This window comes from Siphateles boraxobius, unplaced genomic scaffold (genome assembly GCF_051911475.1).
Source record: "Siphateles boraxobius isolate OS27281-9 unplaced genomic scaffold, OSU_SipBor_1 7, whole genome shotgun sequence".
Classification (NCBI taxonomy): Eukaryota; Metazoa; Chordata; class Actinopteri; order Cypriniformes; family Leuciscidae; genus Siphateles; species Siphateles boraxobius.
Genome location: NW_027509197.1, coordinates 17,234,699 through 17,254,716, shown reverse-complemented (window position 1 = coordinate 17,254,716; position 20,018 = coordinate 17,234,699). Strand labels below are relative to the sequence as shown.

Here is a 20,018-nt window from a genome sequence, read left to right as displayed (position 1 = left end):
AGACACACATTAGCTGACCATCTGAAGTCCTGATGAAAGGACTGTGCAGCCCCTGGGACAACAAGAGGCCTTTAACTTAATAGAGGCTGACTGATACAGAATAGTTTCAGATTCACTGCAAGAAAGCAATTGCTAGGCCATCATCTAAAATGGGCTTTATATTCTCACATTTTGAAGTTTATATTTAAATTTCTGAAAAAAAACAGCATCATGGTTTCCACTAAAATATTAAGCAGCTCTACAGTTTTCAGCATTGATAATATGCAATGTCTCAGCAGTTTCAATGAACCAACCAAAACGTGACTACTTTGTCAGTCAAATGGCTAGTAAGATGTGGCAGAAGAAAAAGCAGAACACAGGAGTGCAAGTGAAGCAGAATGTTTATTGTACCCAGTACAGATTATAAACTCAGCAGTGTAAGGTACACATTGTGAGGGGACAAGGTTAAGCCTGTACAAGTGCAGACAACCCTTCTATGGTGGATGTTGAGACAAGCCCCTGATTCGATGAGAAAACGGTTATTTTATAAGCTGCACCTCTCATTTAAAGGCACTGCTCTCGAACCCACCAGGTAAGGGTGTCCAGTAACCACTGGTGTGCAGTCACTGCAACGCAGGGATCCATTCAAAACATACATAGAGTATCTTTTACAGGCAGAACTATACAGCTTATACAATAAAATCAAATAAATGCAGACTTTGCAAAAATATATAAGTTCATCTTTTTAAAGAGAGAGAGAAAGAGAGAGAGAGAGAGAGAGAGAGAGAGAGAGAGAGAGAGAGAGAGAGAGAGAGACAAATGCAGAGAACTCCACAATTTCTTCTTTGTCCAGCATAAAGCGATATGTTTGTGGACAGCTGATCATTGAATATGTCATGCAAAAGGTAGCAGTGGTCTTTCGTCGACTTGAGATTGGCAATGAGTGGCTGACCAGGAAAATTTATTTTTCTTGTACCTTATTGCATGCAAGGCCCTGTTTTCCTGGTGTATCAAAATATAGAACGATGTCCAAAAAAAAGGCTAAATGTTTTTGACCTTTACTTGCACTAAAGCATGGAGAAATTCTGACTAGTGCATCCCTTTTGAAAGTAAGACAATTATATGAACCAATTCAAATTTTGGCTTCTTGGGGAGTGTAAAATTAAATAATCAACAGGCATACAGAAATACCTTTAAAAATGATTAACAGTCTTGTGAAGCTGACTAAATATACTTAAGAGTGCCTCTGGTTTAACTTCACATCAACAACCCCTAGGTTAACCAGCAAGAAGAAAAAAATGTTTTTATAAAACTAACACTTGACAAAGGATTCAGAACGTAACCAATAATACAAAAAGAACATGTTCAGTATTCCTCAGCATAATTAAAGCGGTCCACATTAGTTCAACAAAAGTGTATAAAATCCAGCTTTCTAAAGAGTCTAAAGAAACAAATGGGTCATTTTTTATTTTCCTCCTTGCAAAACAAAGCCCTTTTGACTTCTTGTCTACATGGTTTGGAGTTAAAACAAAATAAATGGAGACCAAAAAGGCAACTATTAAATAGTGCTGCATTTAAGGTTTTTTCTATGAGGATGTCTCTTAATAATTTGTTACCAATTTTTCTTCTTTTTAAAAAAAAAAAAAGCAGATTGTCAAAAACAGAATTGCTACAATTCTCGCAGTGAGATCCATCAGTCTTTCGGCGCCGGTCAGCTCCAGCTCTACCTCTTCATCTCTGCGGCAGAGACCGTTTGCCACGAGGAAGGTTTAAGCGTGGGAAACCAACTTTCCTCACCTCCTTGACTCCTCCTCGTGGGCTGACGCCAGAGAAAAGGTGGCTCGCAGATTTCTCCTCGTTCTTTTTCAATGATTGGGAGGGTTAATCTGGAAGTGGGCAACAGTTCAAAAGGAGTCGAGGCAAGAGGGACAGATGTGTTTCAGTCAGATTAACGGTTCATGCTCAGTACACATAAGCGTCAGGAAAAGGCATCCCAGCAACACACTGCTCACCACCGTCTACCAAGTACGAAGCTCCCTCGTCATAGTGCGCCAACGGAAGAGTGTCGTCATCCACTCCAGGCAAGCTGTCGGGGTCTGCTTTAAGGTTGGGCCTTTGGTTGTCTGGGAAGGCCATGGAGAAGAGGGCCTCGGGATCACACACAAATTTGTACACATACCTCTCACCAGCAACCTGAAGAGAGAAATTAGGCATTAGATTATCAAAAAACAAAAACTTGGAAAATTGGAGCAACTATTGTCATTATGAGTAAAGCATAAAGTAAAAGAAATATGAACCTGCCTTTACCTTCTGCATGATTCCCTTCTCATAATAGTAACGAAGTGAGCGACTCAGCTTGTCGTAGTTCATGGCTGGTCTGTTCTTTTGGATGCCCCAGCGTCGGGCCACCTGAAAACGCAGACGAGGATTATTTCATTAGCCAAGCTTTATTTAGTTGCCAGTTTAATTTGGATAGCAATTTAATGTACACAACCAAAATTGGAATGGAATCAAAAACAGTTTATGAATAAAGCGGTGTCACTTGCAGGGAAATTGACATAAAATAAAAATGGAAGTTATCGCCACCGGGAGAACCAATGTTGCTTTATGTTAGGGCTGCACAATATATCGAAATTATCGAAATATCGCAAATGTATATATTGCGATATGCATATCGCAACGACTTGCAATAACTGGGGTCATGAATGAAAGAGAGAAAAATCACTCACTTCTCGTGGCTGAACAACCTTTTTAGCTTTAATAAGAATCAATATACATGTAATTAATACAGTGACAACCAAGCAGTTTTATTTTTACATTTGATTATTCCGTTTCTGTTGTTAAAAAAACCTAATGTAGGCCTACCTGAACCCTGTGGTTTACACTGATGTTAAAATAACACTTCTTATGCTACAGTAAAACACTGCTGTTCATTTTCAGAAGTTGTAGGGATGTTTTCTAGTCACAAAAAGAATGTGAAACACGCATGTAGGTTCTATAATTTTTAATCTATTTTAAAGATAATTTAAGTTTATTTTACACAATTTAAGCATTATCGTATCACACATCGAATATCGCATTATTTAATGAGTTCCCTTTTGAGAACGTTCACTTTGTATTGCGTAGCTATACGCAGTGGGAAAACTCCTTTTCTTGAGAATATTAAAGCCATTATTTTAAAACGCAGTGTAGCTGCACCACGTGCACAGAGCAGAGCGTCTAGCTCGCTCATTGGCTGTTCTGCAGCAACTGCACGAACCTGTGATGAGGCGGCTGAGACGCACAAATGGGTGCGCCCCATGCCTGGGACTCGCCCATGCAGAGACTGCACTCAACAATGGTTTCATTTGGCGCATCTGAGGAAGATGGCGATGACAGCATGTCCCTGGCTGCATCTGAGGGAGAAGACTGGCCGGGCTCGACAGTTGACCCCGCCCCTCAATCCTAAGCCAGCGGAGACTGTGTTAGAGTGAGCTAAAATCATGGCTCGCACCTTACACTCAGCTCGCTTAAAGACATCAACCTCCGCACACTCTCCACTATTGACGGCGCTGAGGAGAAGGGCTACAACACGTTTGCCCCCCCAGTGGAAGCTGTGGCTGCGCATCTCTGCCCGCCCACCTCTAACGGATGGAGAACCAAGGCGGTCCACCCATCCAAGCCCTGCAGAACGAAATCAGCCCTCGCCGGTCTTGCTTACACCGCGCGCCGGCCAGGCCAGTACCCTACTTGATAGGCGTGGTATTTGCCGGAAATAAGCGATCAACGTCATTTTCGCGCGAAGAAGAAAGCGACAAAGTAAACACCAATGGATGGCATACAGTAGATCTTGTCCTTGCTTCTCGGCATGTTCGTCAGAAGAAGACAAGCGCCGACATTAGGCATTTCTCAATACCAAGTATGTAAAGTTCTCAGCAGAAGGACTCCCGAGGACGCCGAGTCCGGTAATTCTCCAAATGGAACAGCGCGTTCTTGAAAGCATCACTCAGCTCGCTCTGCATGTACATTTTAGGCAACAATAAAACGAAATATGTTATAAAACACCACTCTGCCTCTTTTCGTTTTCATTTAAATAAATTTTAAACATTATAGGCACACAAATGTGGTTCAGGCAATGTATAGACCTGATTATATACATGTTTAACGTTAGCCTATTTATAACAAAACGAAATATAAAACACAACCCTGCATCTTTTCGTTTAAATTTAAAAAAATATTAAACATATTCCAGGCAACATGTGCATTTGTACAAATGTTGCAATAAACAACATTACAGTGATAATCTTGTAATAAAAAAATGACAAAACTCAACCCTATCTCTTTTTGTTAAATTTCAGTTCTATCAATAATAGCCATTATAAAAGTATAAGTAAAAGGTAACCTTACAAGAAGCTATACAATAAGAAATAAAGCAAACAATTCAGTCAAATATACAAATTCAGCGCTAGTCTAACGTTAACTTTACAACGGAAAAGTTATAGCCTAAATATATGAAACTTCACTTAGCCCTCAGCCAAAACGATTGGCCAGGGAACGAATTATCGATTCACGAGACCAAAGATCACCCGTTAGATATACACAAGACGAATTACCACTACAGAGTCAGCGGCAAATGTCAGAACGACTAGCCGAGGAAAGGCTGTTCCAGGTGGGGAACATGAGCGCCGAGCGCCCGGTGATCGCCTGGAATGGATCAAATTATCATAAATCATTATAAATAAACCGCAGATTTGAGCTTTAAACAACTACATTCTCGCCTCAAAAACTCTTACAACTACATTTCGTGAAATAACCGTAGTATTAAATTCCAACTGTATATTAAAAAAATGGCGCTTCTTATGTTGCCATTCCCCTTGTAGCTCGCACGAGTGACGATACTCTGTCAACCAATCAGCGTTCTGCAGTGAGTCTAGCTCCTCCCTTTAGTACCGTACCACTGTGCTAGGTACCCCAACGGAAGGGTACCCAAAAAGTGGTACGGTACGGTTCGGCTTTTTGGTACCATTCACAACTTTTGACAGTGGAAACGTAAATAATTGCGTACCGTACCGAACTGTACCGTAACGTACCGCTCAGTGGAAACGAGCCATTAGCCCTGCACGCCACCAAGACCACTGCCCAGGCGAACGGCAGAGGTATGGTCAGGTTGTGCTGGAGCGCCACCTCTGGCTGAACTTGGCAGAGATCAAGGACACAGACATAACTGCTTTCCTTGATGCCCCAATCTCCAACACCGGTCTCTTCGGTCCAGCTGTGAAGGGATTTTCTGAGCGCACTGAGGCGCAGAAATCGTCACAGGCCATGCGTGACTTTCTGCCCAAGCGGTCAAGCTCGGCTTCAGGGCGCCTTAAAGCGCCGCTCCCTCAGCCAGCCAAGTCCACACTGCCGGCTTCTCAGCCCCGCCCAGCGGCTGAAGGCCACCGATGCCAAAAGCCTGCAAAGCACTACCCGTTCCCGGTACGTCAGGGCCCCCGACCCAAGCTTGTGTTGGACCCTGAGCCTCGGAAGCCCTCCTAGTTGAATGACGGGGGGAAAGAGAGGGTTTGCGCAAATTCGCCCAGGGGATTGGTTCTTTTCAGTAGATCTGAAAGATACTTGCTTTCATATCCAAATAGCCCACCACAGGCCATTCTTGAGATCCACCTTCGAGTGGCAATATCAATATACGGTCATACCGTTTGGTCTGTCTCTGGCACCCCATGCATTCACAAAATGGTGGAACACCACATCCTCGTCCGCACGGACAACATGTCAGTGGTGTCCTATATAAATCGCCAGGGCGGCCTCAGATCGGCCAGCCTGGACGATATGGCCAGACTCCTCCTTCTCCTCATCATGTAAACCTGTGCTCGCTAAGGGTGGTGCACACACCAGGCATTCTGAACCAGGGCGCGGATATGTTATTCAGAAACAATGTCCCCCCAGGGGAATGGTCTTTCCACCCTCAGACGGTTCACATGATCTGGAGCACCTTCGGCAAGGTAGACCTCATGGTCAACCTCTTCGCCTCAGAAGACAATGGTCACTGCCCAATATTCTTTGAAGAAAAGGGACACGCTGGCCCACAACTAACCCAGCCGCTCTCTTTATGCATTCCCTCTGGTCTCGATGCTCCCACAGGTCATCCAGCGAATCAGGGAGTGCAAGTGCTCAGTCCTCCTCATAGCCCTCCTCTGGAGATCCAAAACTTGGTTCCCAGACCTAGCAAAGCTGCTAAAGGCAGCTCCCTCGCCCATACCACTGAGGAAGGTCACCCAGATCTGTGGGCCCTACATGTATGGCTCCTCAATGGGTACCCAGGGACCTCCCAGATGGAGTCCAAATACCATGAATGAAGCTAGAGCACCGTCTACCAGACGCCTCAATGCTCTCAAGTGGTCAGCGTTCGCAAGCTGGCGTGCAGCACGAAACGTAGACCCACACATATACTATAGTACTTTCCTTTCTTCAGGAGCTGCTGGATGCGGGTAGGACCCCCTCCACTCTCAAAGTATATGTGGCAGCCATAGCGGATTTTCACGGCCATGTTGCCGGCCATTCCCTGGGGAAAAGTGACCTGGTCATTTGTTTCCTCAAGGGGGCCAGGAGACTCAACCTGCCTCGGACCCCCTCTGTCCCCTCCTGGGACCTATCTACGGTTCTCAGGACCCTTAAGGGGCCCCCGTTTGTGCCGCTCCAGGCGGCTGACCTTATACCGCTTTTCACTCTAAACCTGCTAGCGCTGGCGTCGTTCAAAAGAGTAAGCGACCTGCAAGCGCTTTCCATAAGAGCTGCATGCCTTGAGTTTGGGCCTGGCGACTCCAGAGTCATGCTCAGACCGAGGCACGGCTACGTTCCTACGGTGCTCTCAACCCCGTTGAGACCCCAGGTGATATCACTATCAGTCCTTCCCCCATCAGAAGATGATAATAACTTGAATTTGGTCTGCCCCGTAAGGGCCCTCGAGATCTATCTGGAGCGCTCCGCCACATTCAGACAGTTGGAACAGCTCTTTGTGCGTTTCGGTGGCCGCACTAAAGGTCTGCCGGTCACAAAACAGAGACTATCTAGATGGATAGTAGACGCTATCTCTCTAGTCTACACCTCAATGGGCCTTCAATGCCCCATAGGTGTTAGAGCTCATTCCACTAGAGGCACGGCCTCCTCATGGGTTTGGTCCAGTGGTGTACCAATCGAAGACATCTGTGGGGCGGCAGGCTGGTCCTCACAGTCCACATTTGTGAGATTCTACAACCTAGAGATCCCTGCTCTGCAGGCACGGGTACTTTCTATCTAAAGGCCTCGGCCCCGAGTTTCTGAAACATTATACCTTAATAAAGGGTCCGACCTTTGTTCAGCCCTGGGGGAATAGTGACTTTCAAACTCTACTGTTGACCTCGGCCACTTAGCCCCAGGTAATGGTTTAGGGCAAAATCCCAGCTAATAGCACGGCGTTTTAAAATAGGTTCCCACTGCGTATAGCTACGCAATACGAAGTGAACAATTCTTGAAAGGGAACGTACTCGATTACTAACGTAACTTCGGTTCCCTGAGAGTAGGGAACGAGTATTGCGTAGCCTGCCGTGCTATTACGCTTGGCTCAGGTGCACCTCGCTTCAGTCGATTTAACCCGATTCTATGGCGAAATGGTCTGCTTATATAGGCATAAGCCACACACCCATTCTGGCAGGTTCTGACACACCCTGGGCACAAAGCGACATGATTGGTTCGCACGTCTCAGCCACCTCGCCATAGGTTCGTGCAGTTCCTGCAGCACAGCCAATGAGCGAGCTAGACGCTCTGCGTTTTAAAATAATGGCTTCAATATTCTCAAGAAAAGGAGTTCTCTCACTGCGTATAGCTATTCCCTACTCTCAGGGAACCGAGGTTACGTTAGTAACAGAGTATGTTATCGTATATCGCATTTTTCTTCAATATCGTGCAGCCTAACTTTGTCATAAATTACTTATGATTTAGAGCAGTCAAACTCTGACAAAATTCAAGTTTGCTAACAATCAGTGGCAGATGCCTTTTGTCTGTGAGCAACAGTGCACCATAGTTCTGGGAGCCAATAATCTGGGCGAATAATTCAGTCACATGACTTTCTGGATAAAATAATATGATATGCATTTAAAAATGTGTTCTGTAAATGTGTTTTCCTAAATGAAATGTCTTCTTAAAAGGAGTAATTCACCACTGGCAAAATGGGTTTTTAATAAAACTTGGCTGTCTACACAGTAGAAAAATACAAAGATGTACTGTACACTGTAAAAATGGATTTTCTACATAAATAAATCAAAAATAATGAAGTACGCTTTAAAAAATACTATTTCAGTCAATCTACTTCAAAATTTCATGTTTAATTCAATGTCATTTGCCGTTTCTTTTTCTTTTGAAAGTTTTATTTTCATCTTAATGTGTTTCTATTAGCATTTTTTGTGTGATAATCCAAAATTCACACAAAATTACATGAATGGAAACCAAGCTATCAAAAGCGAGAATATGCAAGGCTATTGTAAATGGTGTGTGTGCTTGTTAAAAACTAAAAATATTGAATTTAGGTCCTGACCTCTTCTGGCTCAATAAGTTTGAACTCCATTCCACGTCCTGTCCAGGCAATAAAATGACCATTGGCAGGATCATCCAACAGCGTAACCAGAAACTGCCAAAGCTGGAGGGAGCCTCGACGTTGGTATGGTGGGCCGTCCCGATAAACAGAGGGCTCTTGCTTTACCTTCCCTTTCAGGAACAAGAATGATGAGGATTAGAGTTTGCCACAGCAGCGTGAGCAAGTAAACGAGAAATTCCAAAACACATGCTGCTAATGTGGACGCAGTGTTCATTTCGCACCGCCATACTACAAGGGGGTGCCTATATGATAAAAAAATAAAAGATTAAAAATAGACTGAACATTTGAAAACTACTGAGATGGATTGACCATTAACTTGTCTTTCAAGTAAAACTATAGATAACCCGTGGTGAAATCTTGAATACCTTCAAGTCTCTCTGGAACCACGCAGGTGTCGTCGAAATACAACTGTTGATCTCGGTCAAATGAGAAGTCTACAGGCAGAGGGAGGAAACAAAGATACTGTAAGATTTTTTTTTAAAAAGACAAGATGATTTTAGCATGCCAAAGCTGCAGTGAGGTGATGTATGCGATAATGGCAGGGTCACTTACTCTCATGGTTTTGGTAGAAGCTTGCTACTCTCCCAAATGAAGACTGACACTTAGGCACTTCTGCAAAACATGAAAAATGGGACCATTATAAAGGAGAAATTACCAATCATAAATGAGTCAGAACTTAATTTAAATTAATAAAATAAATACTATAAAAGATCAAATAAAATTATCTTTGTTGATAAACTTAATAATGTTAACTGTTCCCAGGGTTATTATGGTTGAGTAAAACCATAAAAACGATGTTGATTAAAATATATGTATATATAAAAGATTTTATTTCAGCTAGTGTTTTCCAAGGCAATATTTTCATTTAGTTTAACTTTTTGAACTAAAAGTTAAACAGAAAATATAAAAATAGGATTTCAAAATATTAATAAAAACTATAATAGTATCTGAAGGATACTAAAATAACACTGTCTATTCCTTAATTAGAAACAGAGATTTAAAGAATGACATGTACTTCTTGATTTGGCATCTGAACAGAGGTTTTGAGGGAGCTCTGAAAAAGTAAGATGATGAAAAAAATAGGGATTCAGATGGAACAGCTGGGCCGTGAATGTCCAGTCTTGCATATCTGGTAGTGCTGGCTAAGCTCATATCAACACACCAAAGAAACACGCAGCATTAGCAATGAGTCCACTGAATCACCAAATAGGATTAGCCACCGTGACGAGATACTGGACCATGACAATCAAGTTTTATCTGTCCTTGTGTGTCCTGGTGATTCGGCAGGCCACTCTGCCCCTTTACTGTCTTACTTTGAGTATGTGATCCTCATTGATTGCATCAGATGCATCATCTGTCAGGCTGCTGTACAGATGAAAAGACTCAGTTCAGCCGCCCCCATGCAAATGTAATATGTGACATACACATTTACAAGAAAGGACGGTAAGAGGATTTGGAATTACATCACTAACCTGCAAACATAAACCTAGAGGGATATTATAACAATAGAAGAATGTACAAGACTGAATGTATGGATCACAAACAGAAAGATGAGCGAAGCTAAGGGTTTTTGGACAATAGGATGCATAAATTAACCCTAAACTGAGGTGGATTACCCTCAAATACGAGGATTACCCTCAGATACGAGTTTCAGTGCTTAGGACTAAATAACATTGTTAAATGACACGTTCACCTTTGATTATTTGTTAATAGGGCTGTCAATTTATTGAAAATATACAAATTCATTAGTTACAGGTTAATTTATTAATAAAATTGAATCAGAATTAATTGCATGTCAATATTTCCTTGATATAATAAAAAAAATCATGACAATCAATAATATATAATAAATATAAATTTATACAAAATTATTAGAACAAATAATTTATTATAAATATTTTTCTTACAGAATTTGCGAACAGGTCATATGCTTTACCATGTTAATTTGACAGCCCTGTTTATTAATAATGCTGCACTTAAGAAATGTCTAAGTATAATGAACACTGCCTTCTCTGAATGTCTCTTTGAATTCAAAGGTTCAAGGTGTGCATGTGTGCATGCTTTTGTTCGTATACACCTCACTAAACAACGCTAAAAGTCACAGGCCCGTGCAAGCACACAAAACCCATTCCATGCCCTCACCAAGAGAGCTCTCAGCCAGATTGTGAATACCCAAAAACCATTTCTAAGAAATGGGACAGTCCTCACCAGAGTCAAAGCAGAAGTCTCGTGGCTCTTGCTTGATGGCCATCGGGTGGAAGGCAGCCTGGGATAGGCCCATGTTGGGAACACCTTGCTCAGCGTAGCGGGGGTCTAGAAGCTCCTGTTTGAAGCTCTGAGGTGGCACGGGAACCAGAGGCTCTGACATCTGCCGATGGTAAGGTGGCCTTCCATCTCTTGGTGAAGTGCTGGGGACCTGTGGCATGAAGTTGGGTCTTCCCTGGGTGTCAGAAGGTGGGAATGGAAGGCAAGGCTCTGAAAGTTGCCGCTGAAACCTGCAAGATAACAGCAAAAAATATAAATGTTTTGGTCATGTGTGACAGGATGAGGAGAAGCTTAGCACTAGCACTTTAGAGTCGTCTTCTACTGGCTGGAAATTATATGCCACACATTCTTTGGTAAGATCCCAGGAATTCAGCTACACGTGGCAGGACAGGATGCCAGTCAATCTATTCTCACGGAGGTCATATTATTATACCACCCCAGCTGTGATATACACCACTTCGACATCAAAGTGAGCATTGCTGAAAGGGTATCGGTCATATATCATTAATACAATACAATAATAATAATAATCATATAATATATAATTATATAAACAACCAAATACACACTAGCAGAAGTCTGGGGTCAGTAACATCTTTTTGATTTTTTTGTAAGAGATCAAGTATTCCATATAGTAAATAGAATACACAAGTTCACTGAAGTTCTAAAACCATGTAGAGACTGACCTAGGTTCATTATTGAAGTGACGTTCACGGTTTAGGGGTGGACAGGGCACTGCAAAAGGTGGGCTCTGGCTGTGGTGAGGGAGTGTCGTCTGGCTAGGCGGGGTCTTGGTCATTGAAGGCTGCCCATGAAGGAGACGCTGTCCTAATGTTGTGTTGGAGACAGGGGGAGGACTCTGTTCATGCAGCGGACGTGTCCCCAGAGTGTTGGCGGAGCCACATGGCGAAACGGGTGTTGAGGGAGGAGTCAATGGCTTAAACCCAGCTGTGGGCTTCCTTTCATAGGCACTGTATTGAAGAAAATGAGAAGTCAGTCATCATCACACTCAACATGTTGACAAGAAGATCTTGATGATGGTGAGATGGATATAAAAAAAAAGTACCTGTAGCTATAAAGGCACTTCTCTCCATACGGCATGGGACTTCTATCCTGGCTACAGGGGGAGAGCTCTTTGGAGGGACTCAGTTCCCGTTTGATCTTCGCTAGTGGAGGACCATGAAACATCACTGTGGGAGAAAAAAAAAGCAGAAGGAGATGTTTCTAATCAAACACATCAACAAAAGTGCAGTGAAACGTTTCAGAAGGAGATTCTTCTCCACCATTAAACCCCCATATTTCATGGGTAATGACAATCGACTGTGAAGCATAAAAGCTCTTCGTTCTGCCTATCAGTATCACGGTCCAGAACAACACATGCAATCAAAGCACTCCCCTCTGATTTCCATCATAGCCAAGTCAATACTCATGAATCAGTGTGGTCGTAATTCAATGATTGTGAATGATTTTCCTCCCCGCACTGTAACCATTAGCCTCTGGATCTCTGCATCAAGCTCTCATATCCGGCGCCACATAATGGCCAACGCAATTGGATCCACACGAGTCGAGCCAGATAAATCACCCAGACTACTGGGCTTAAGAGACACTCAGTAGGCACGTGAAAGCTCAAAAGCATGTGTTAAAGGGTTAGTTCGCCCAAAAATGACCATATTCGGTTTGCTCTATGTGCATTGATCATATGTGAATAAAAGCCTAAATTAAACCTGTTCATCATTTAAAAGTGATTGTGTAGCTTCAGCGTTTTTTTGATGTCTTTATGAACTTTTTGAAGCATCAAAGTTTTTGTGGAATGGATTCTCATTAAAAAATATCTTTTTTTGTCTTACGAAGATAAACAAAGTCTTACGAGTTTGGAACGACAATTTTTAATTTGGGGTGAAGGTACATGCACTCTTCCACATAAACTCTATTAAAGTGAGATTTTCTGCTCTGTGGACATTGGGGTTTTTGCAAGAGAAGAGGCCACTCCCCATTGATATGGTTATGGGATAGTGTAGGAGGGCATGGGGTGCCCAGATGACCCGTTGATACTGAAAAGACAGTAAAAAAAGCTTACACATGAAGAAACCCATGGCTTACATTCAAAAAGTGCCTCATTTTATAAACAGCATGCCACAAACGTTCATAACTATCTTTCTGCTTTTCAGTAACACTGCGCTGACATGCAAAACTGGACTAAATGCATGCCCTGGTACACACCCTGTCTCCCAGCCTCAACATCAGACGAAAACAAAAACAAACTTCAGTGTCAAAACTGAGGGGGGGGGGGGGGGGGGGGGGGTTAACATAAAATGCTCCACCAAGCATTCCTTAGGCTTTGATTCCTGTGGCCAGGCTCTAACAAATTGGGTGCGTTTGGACAGAGAACCCTCAATGAACTGAGATTCAGTAGCTGTGGATTCAATGGGTTTAGGTAGAGAGTGAGGGGAAGCCTTTTCCTCTCACCCTTCCCGTTGGAATCCGGTCCATTCCAGAGGCTGAACAGAGTGCATGAAAGTGTGACACCTGATTATGAGCTTGGATCATGTGATGCTGATACCAATCGGCTACTTTGACTGAAAAAATAGGTAGTTGCGGGGGCAACTTCATTCAGGCAAGAATGAAAAGAGGAAAGACAATTTAAGTCCTAATAAATCAAAGCACTATTGGGTTGAGTGTGTGGGACCAAGGTAAAGAGCAAATCAATTTCTTTAAAAATTATTGCATGATAAAATATACAATGAGCTTAATTTGTGAGACTGACTGTTGGCATCTTCAACAAATCAAATCAACAAGAGTGTCTGGCCACTTAGTACCATCCTTAGTCTAAGATCTCCTTTGTTTCCCATGCAACTTTGGCTTTAAATTTGAGCAAGAGATGAATAATAAATAGCTTCAAGAGTTCAGCCTCTGCCGTTTTCCCTAGCCATTTCTGGACGGCATCCAAAGTACACTGCCAAGGAGAATAAATAATACATCTCAAGGTACTCACAGCTCTCCGACTGGAAATCTGGGACAAACTGTTCGTCATCGGGCACCTGAGCTGTGGAGAGAGATTGGAGAGCATTAATGAGTTGCAAACAATGCTCCCTGCAGATAAACAATTGGCAGATCAATGTCATTTTGACAGACAACATTTATCACTATTTTTCTGTTCCTCTAAAAATGAACAGCCATCTTAGTGCCAACTTTTTGGACACTGCCGCAAGGCTGGTGCAACAGACCAAATTAAATGGCTACAGTGTCATGACAAATAAACAGGAGCTGGAACAAAGTGTAACACAAAATGATATTATAAGAAATGTTCATGAGTCTGAAATATAAATGTCAGCTGCATGACAAAGCACAAGTGACATGCATGAAAATTAATAGGCTACAAACCTTCTGCGATCCAGATCTCCTGCAGCTGGCTGAGGTCCTGGAAAAGTTCTGCAGATGACAGGCAAGAGAACAGTCAGAGAGCTTGAAAACCCACTACGATCCAAGTATTTGATAAATGAAGGGCAGCCTTCAACAATCACTGCATCGATCAAACTACTTTGAGCACATATACTTCTGCTCTCTCACTGTTAATGTATCTCAATAATCTGATCCATCTGCTAAACATGCATTAGTCATGTTCATTAGGTTGAAATTACCCTCTGTGTCCTGAGCGAGTTCAGTCTCCACTAATTTTCTTTTTCTCTCGTTAACTGGTCGGATATACGGTTCCTCCACTTGCAATGACTTCTGCTGTGGAAAAATACTTTGGTCAGTGGTGACTGATTTAATTTAGATTTTTTTTTTTTGAAATGTAGAAGTATACTTACATTAGGTGGGACCATAAATGGTACTTGCTGGTCATAAAATCCATCCATTCTACCTGGGTCTTCAAGGAGGCTCCCAGAAAAGGATCTTCGCTTAAAAGCGATTGTTATATTGACCTCTTTGGGTCTGTTTTCTCTAAGGGGGGAAAAATAGATTAGTCATTCAATAGATCTATACTGGACAGTCAAGTGTGTCCCACATCGAAACACCAAGCCCTGCAAACAAGCTGACAAAACCCTCAGATCCATCTGATCCTGTGTATTCATCCTCCCCCTTCGCTCTCTGTTAGCCATCACAACATCCCTCCGTAGAGAGAGAGAGAGAGAGAGAGAGAGAGAGAGAGAGAGAGAGAGAGAGAGAGAGAGAGAGAGAGAGAGAGAGAGAGAGAGAGATCTGCGTAATGCAATCTGCAGTAGAAATGAATGTAAACATTACATAAGCAAAGCCAACCATCTGTGCCTATGATTAGACTATGAAAAGAGTGATGAGCATATTAAGATAAACTGATGGAAATGGAAACCATACATTTCATGATACATTGATATTCCAGTTATATTACTGGTCCATGAATAAACATTGAAAAACTAGATTGTTAGAACACTAGATATTAACTTAAGTGTATCAACTGCACGCTTGGGAGGGGCGACTGTGAGGACTATGCCAACTTTTATTGTTATGCTTCACCACAAAACAACTCTTTCTTACTTAATACTATTTATTATAAAGAATATACACACACACACACACACACACACATATATATATATATATATACCGTATTCATTAAAAGTGTTAAGCATACATGTATATATTAAAAGAAAACAATATACATAAGTATTAACAAGAATATATTTAGTTTTATTTTTGCATTAGTTTTAATATGCCAACCTTTCATGTGACTCTGCACATGCAACAATTGTTTAGGCTACATATACATATATGCATATTTACTATGCATTTACTTGTATTATTATAAATATTAAATATATCATTTAATATAGACATGTACACCTAACAATTATATGTTAATAGATGAGAAATTATGGAAGTCTAAATAAATATAAAATATGCTGACTATATTCTGCTACCATGATGAGAGATAAACGTACGGAAAACTTCCGCGGCTAATACGAGTTCAGTCATAAGTACAGTTTACATGCACAAAGAAACAGCGTACTTTCACAAGTTCACTATACTTAAAACCACACTTTTGTTATTCCAAAAATGCATAAAAAAAAGATCAGTATATAACTCAAAAACAAATAAAATGATATGATCAACAACGTAAATCAGGAGAAAACAACTGTTTTAATTCTCTCTCAGAATAAAACACACTTTTCAAATACTTTACACACTTTAAGTATTATTATGGGTAAAAAGCCGAGAAAATTTCCCAAACCCCTAAATGAAGTGCTTAAAGCAAATCTAAAATTGAGCATGGGTGAGCGCCTCCTCCCACTCGGAGCCCCCGGACGGCCTCTTGTTTTTCTCAATGAAGTGAAACTCGATCCGTGAGGGGGGGGAAAACGAGAGACCTCCATTCACAAAACCATACACTGTTCAGGCTGCACCGACCTCACCTATAAATGTCAGGTTAGTGCACTAATAGGGACCATACAAGCTTCTGTAACAACAACAACTGCGCAAAATATGATAGGAAAAACTTCGTGCATTAAAATGGTTGCCAAAGTGTATAAGCCCTCTCTTGGAGAAAATGGCGTTCGCTTTCCCCCAAGGCGAGATAGCTGTAGCCTATTTGCCGTTGGAATCCCACGATTAAACTTACGCGCTGCGGAGAAACAAACGCTTTCATACAGATATCAGTGCACACCCCGTGCAAATTTTTGAAGAATGAGGGTTAAACTCACCCTCTAAATGACGGCTCGCAATGGACTCAAAAAACACGGTTTCAGGTTGTAATCCCAAAAGGATGCCGTCCGCTCGCACTGATCAATACAGGCGCTCTCTCCAACACTCAAAACTTGAATGAGGTTTTTGTAAATGGACTGCTCGGTTTTCCCTTGGGCTCGAGAGGCATTTGTCTCTGGAAGCCCATTGGCTCCGAGGGTACGTCATTCACATTTATAAACCAATGGTTTGCGAGAATTACTTGGAATATGTATAAGCGCTGAACGACCAATCGAAGCTCCGTCAGTCCTATTTTTATGAATGGCTGAGTTTCATTCACTTTCAAGATTTTTCTTCGCACGTTTCCAAAGGCTCTTAAAGGGCCAGGGACCAATAAGTAGAATCGCCCGAAAAACACATTAGAGAAGTTGGATGACACTTAAAATAAGTTATTTCATGTCTCAAACTTTCCAAATAACTCATAAAACGAGTATAAAACACTGATTAATTTGGCATGGGTTTCCTGTGGAATTTCATATACGATTATAGAACATTCATTTTCAGTTTATGAATAAAATAATATCTGTGGTAAACAGAAGAGACTTAGGCCTACATACATTTTTCTACGAAATAAATATTCAAAAACTGAATTAACATTTTAAAATTGAATTGTAAAGGTTTTCTCAAAACAACAAAAAGTCAGTTAAATAATTTTATAATAATAATAATAGAATATTGATTATAAGTTTATGATAAAAAAGTAATTCTGATTTATGTTGTTGAATAAAACACGAACGTCTCTACAAGAAGTTAACAAATTACGTTATTTTACTCAAATAAAAACAATAAAAATAAAGTGCATTGTTATTATCAATTAGCTGCTACAGTGGTATCACAATGAACTGCGCAATCTTGTGATGTGCAAGGGATTTACAATGTATTATTGTGGTCAAGGCCAGATGTCCTAGAATCTATATTTAACAAAGTGGTTTCTGTGAAAAAGAGAGGAAGAGAAATTCATGTGTCAAGTCTGAGTAGGATAATCTTTAAAATCCTCTGGCTTTCAAGCAGAGCCCACTTTCACAGAAGGACAATGATATCATGAACGAGATGTGCATATGCAGTTACTGGTGTCATTGTTTCTCCTGCTTGACGCTGCTTGAGCTGCCAGGGTCTCCTTTTTATAGCACCTTTCACTAATGTGGTGGGTGGTGGGAAGAAGAGGGTGGCCAAGAGCATATTGTATTTCCATTCTGCTTCCTAAATCCAGAGTGGTGGTGACACTGGAATCAGTGGCACAGCAGCACACCTCTCTCTTTGATATGTTACATTTTTAAGGGACGAATATTGAAGTGATCCGCTCTCACTCACTGTGATATGCAGAGAGGCTCAGATCATCAGAAGGGCTTATTTGTGCCCATGACTGGGCCAGTGTGACCGTTCTGGCAGCCTGCCCCTCTCTGGAAATGTGGGCTAATCCATCGAAGGAGATGTACTGCACAGGAAAATAGTGACAGACAGAGCAGCAAATCTGATCCCTACGCCTGCATCATATGTAACAAAGAAAAATCGAAAAGTTTAAACCTTAATCTTGTATGTAACCCATGTAATATGATTGGCGAGTCCTGAATAAAGGAATGCACTCTGTAAAATCTGCTTGACACGGGCAGTTAATAAAGTGGAATGAAGGATAACGCAGCCTTAGGCCACTGGTGCTCTCCCAAAGAGAGACATGATGGGACTTGATGACTATTAATAGTTCATGGAGAGATAATTCCTGCCTCATTATCTCTGCACATCCAAGAAGCGTAGGCTTCGTCCCAGCTCACAGCTTCTTGTTGTGTCATCTGCATTTTTCTTCTAACAGGGCGGTATTTACAAGCACAGAGGCCTGACTGCCTGACGAAAACAAACAGTCATATACAGCCTCACAGGGCATCCATCGGATACTGTAAATGGCACTGCAAGGGTTGGATGGTTAGTTTCTTTAAGGGTCTTGGAAATGTTGCCGTAGTTGTTCTGGATTTAGTCTGTCTCAGTTTTTTCTGTTTCTTCATGTAATCCCAGACAAACTCGATGATAGTGAGATCAGATCTCCGTGTGGATCAGCCCGGCTGTTGTCAGGCTCCTTATGCATACAAAAATATCACTCAGTTATTGCAATTAATGGCAAAAGAAATGTTTAGAAATGTAAATTGATATTTCCTACTACAGCAAAAGAAATTAATAACTATTAATAATCTATCAAATTAATTTCCCCTTTTTTTCTTTAAAAGAGACAAAAAACTAGGTTGCAGTCAGGTACTTACAATGGAAGCAAATGGGCCAGTTTTTGGAGGGGTTAAAAGCAGAGATGTGATGCTTATAATTTTATATAAGCACTTGCCTAAATTTGTGTGGACTTTTTAGGGTTTATGGCAACAAAGTTAAGGTCAATAGATTGGTGTGCATGCCTCACTGTAAATGTTTTTTTTTTAAAATATAAAACAAGAAATGGAAACAAATGTTTTTAGTGATCAACATTATGCCACAAATAGTGTGTTTTCATAACCATTTTTTGATCCCCAAAGAACCTTTCAGTGAAAATGTATTAAAATAACCATTTTTCTTATTAGTGAAGAACATTTTAAACAATCTAAAGACCATTTTCCACCATAAAGAACCTTTTGGGAAAGGTTTCATGGATGTTAAAGATTCTTCATGGAACCATCAATGCCAGAACCTTTATTTTTAAGATTGTAGAATTATTTTAAGAACCTTTACTGTAAGGTTATTTGGGGAACCCAAGATAGTTCTTCTGGCATTGCTGAAAACCCCGTTCCGGAACCCTTTATATTTAGGGGTGTAGCATAATGTTGAGCACAATTTGTAGTGAAGCTGGAACGTTAATGTATTTCAAGAAACCTGACAAGTGGAGAATTTATTGTTTGGTTATCAAAATACAATAACATTGTCACTGGGGCGATACCTTCTAAAGACAGATCTTTGTTCCTTATCAACACCTAAAGCATGCATATTAGTACCTCTTGAGGGTACTGCCCCAATGACAAGCTGTTGTACTCATAAGGGTACAATTGTCTGAGAGTCTATAAAGCCACAAAATCTAGTCAGTACTCATTGCAGATTCTCACTTCAGAGTGCCGGGTCAGCAGTGCTGTGCAAATAATGGGAGGTTAACACACCCATTACTTGGGAAAGATTGAATAAACAAATTTGTCAATTTCTTGCAATTATAACATGGTATGATTTAAACTCTTCTGCAATCATGACTGAAGGTGTTGTTTGAGAAATTGAAACAAGGGTGAAACTATGCTGACATGAGGACTGATGTCAGTGGATCTTAAGTACAGCACTTAAGGCTCACAGTATTTCTCCCGAGAACCTTACATCATCAGTGCAGGAGCACCCAGATCTGTGATTTATTGTGTGAACTGAAATTCAATAATGTTAAGTAGTGAATTGTGTCGGCGCCTTTGCCGAATGTGAGAAAGCATCCCAATCGAGCCACCCA

The 20,018-nt window shown here is 41.3% G+C and overlaps 1 protein-coding gene across 8 annotated transcripts; it reads right to left on the bottom strand.

The window, feature by feature from the left end:
* Window positions 1–362: 362 nt before the first annotated feature.
* Window positions 363–16,662, bottom strand: etv5a (ETS variant transcription factor 5a). Of its 8 annotated transcripts, none has more exons than XM_077216598.1 (14): window positions 16,528–16,662; window positions 14,662–14,794; window positions 14,491–14,581; window positions 14,234–14,281; window positions 13,845–13,895; window positions 11,919–12,042; window positions 11,539–11,823; window positions 10,796–11,082; window positions 9,140–9,199; window positions 8,953–9,021; window positions 8,528–8,697; window positions 2,287–2,388; window positions 1,992–2,172; window positions 363–1,865 (listed from the first exon to the last, which is right to left on the bottom strand). In XM_077216598.1, exons 2-14 carry the CDS (start codon window positions 14,707–14,709, stop codon window positions 1,861–1,863), a joined length of 1,521 nt encoding a protein of 506 aa, XP_077072713.1. In that variant the 5' UTR covers window positions 14,710–14,794; window positions 16,528–16,662; the 3' UTR covers window positions 363–1,860. The 8 variants fall into 8 exon arrangements, with proteins under 8 accessions (XP_077072713.1, XP_077072710.1, XP_077072712.1 ...); XM_077216595.1 differs by having other exon boundaries at window positions 2,281–2,388; window positions 14,491–14,584; window positions 16,528–16,661; XM_077216597.1 differs by having other exon boundaries at window positions 14,491–14,584; window positions 16,528–16,661.
* Window positions 16,663–20,018: the final 3,356 nt, after the last annotated feature.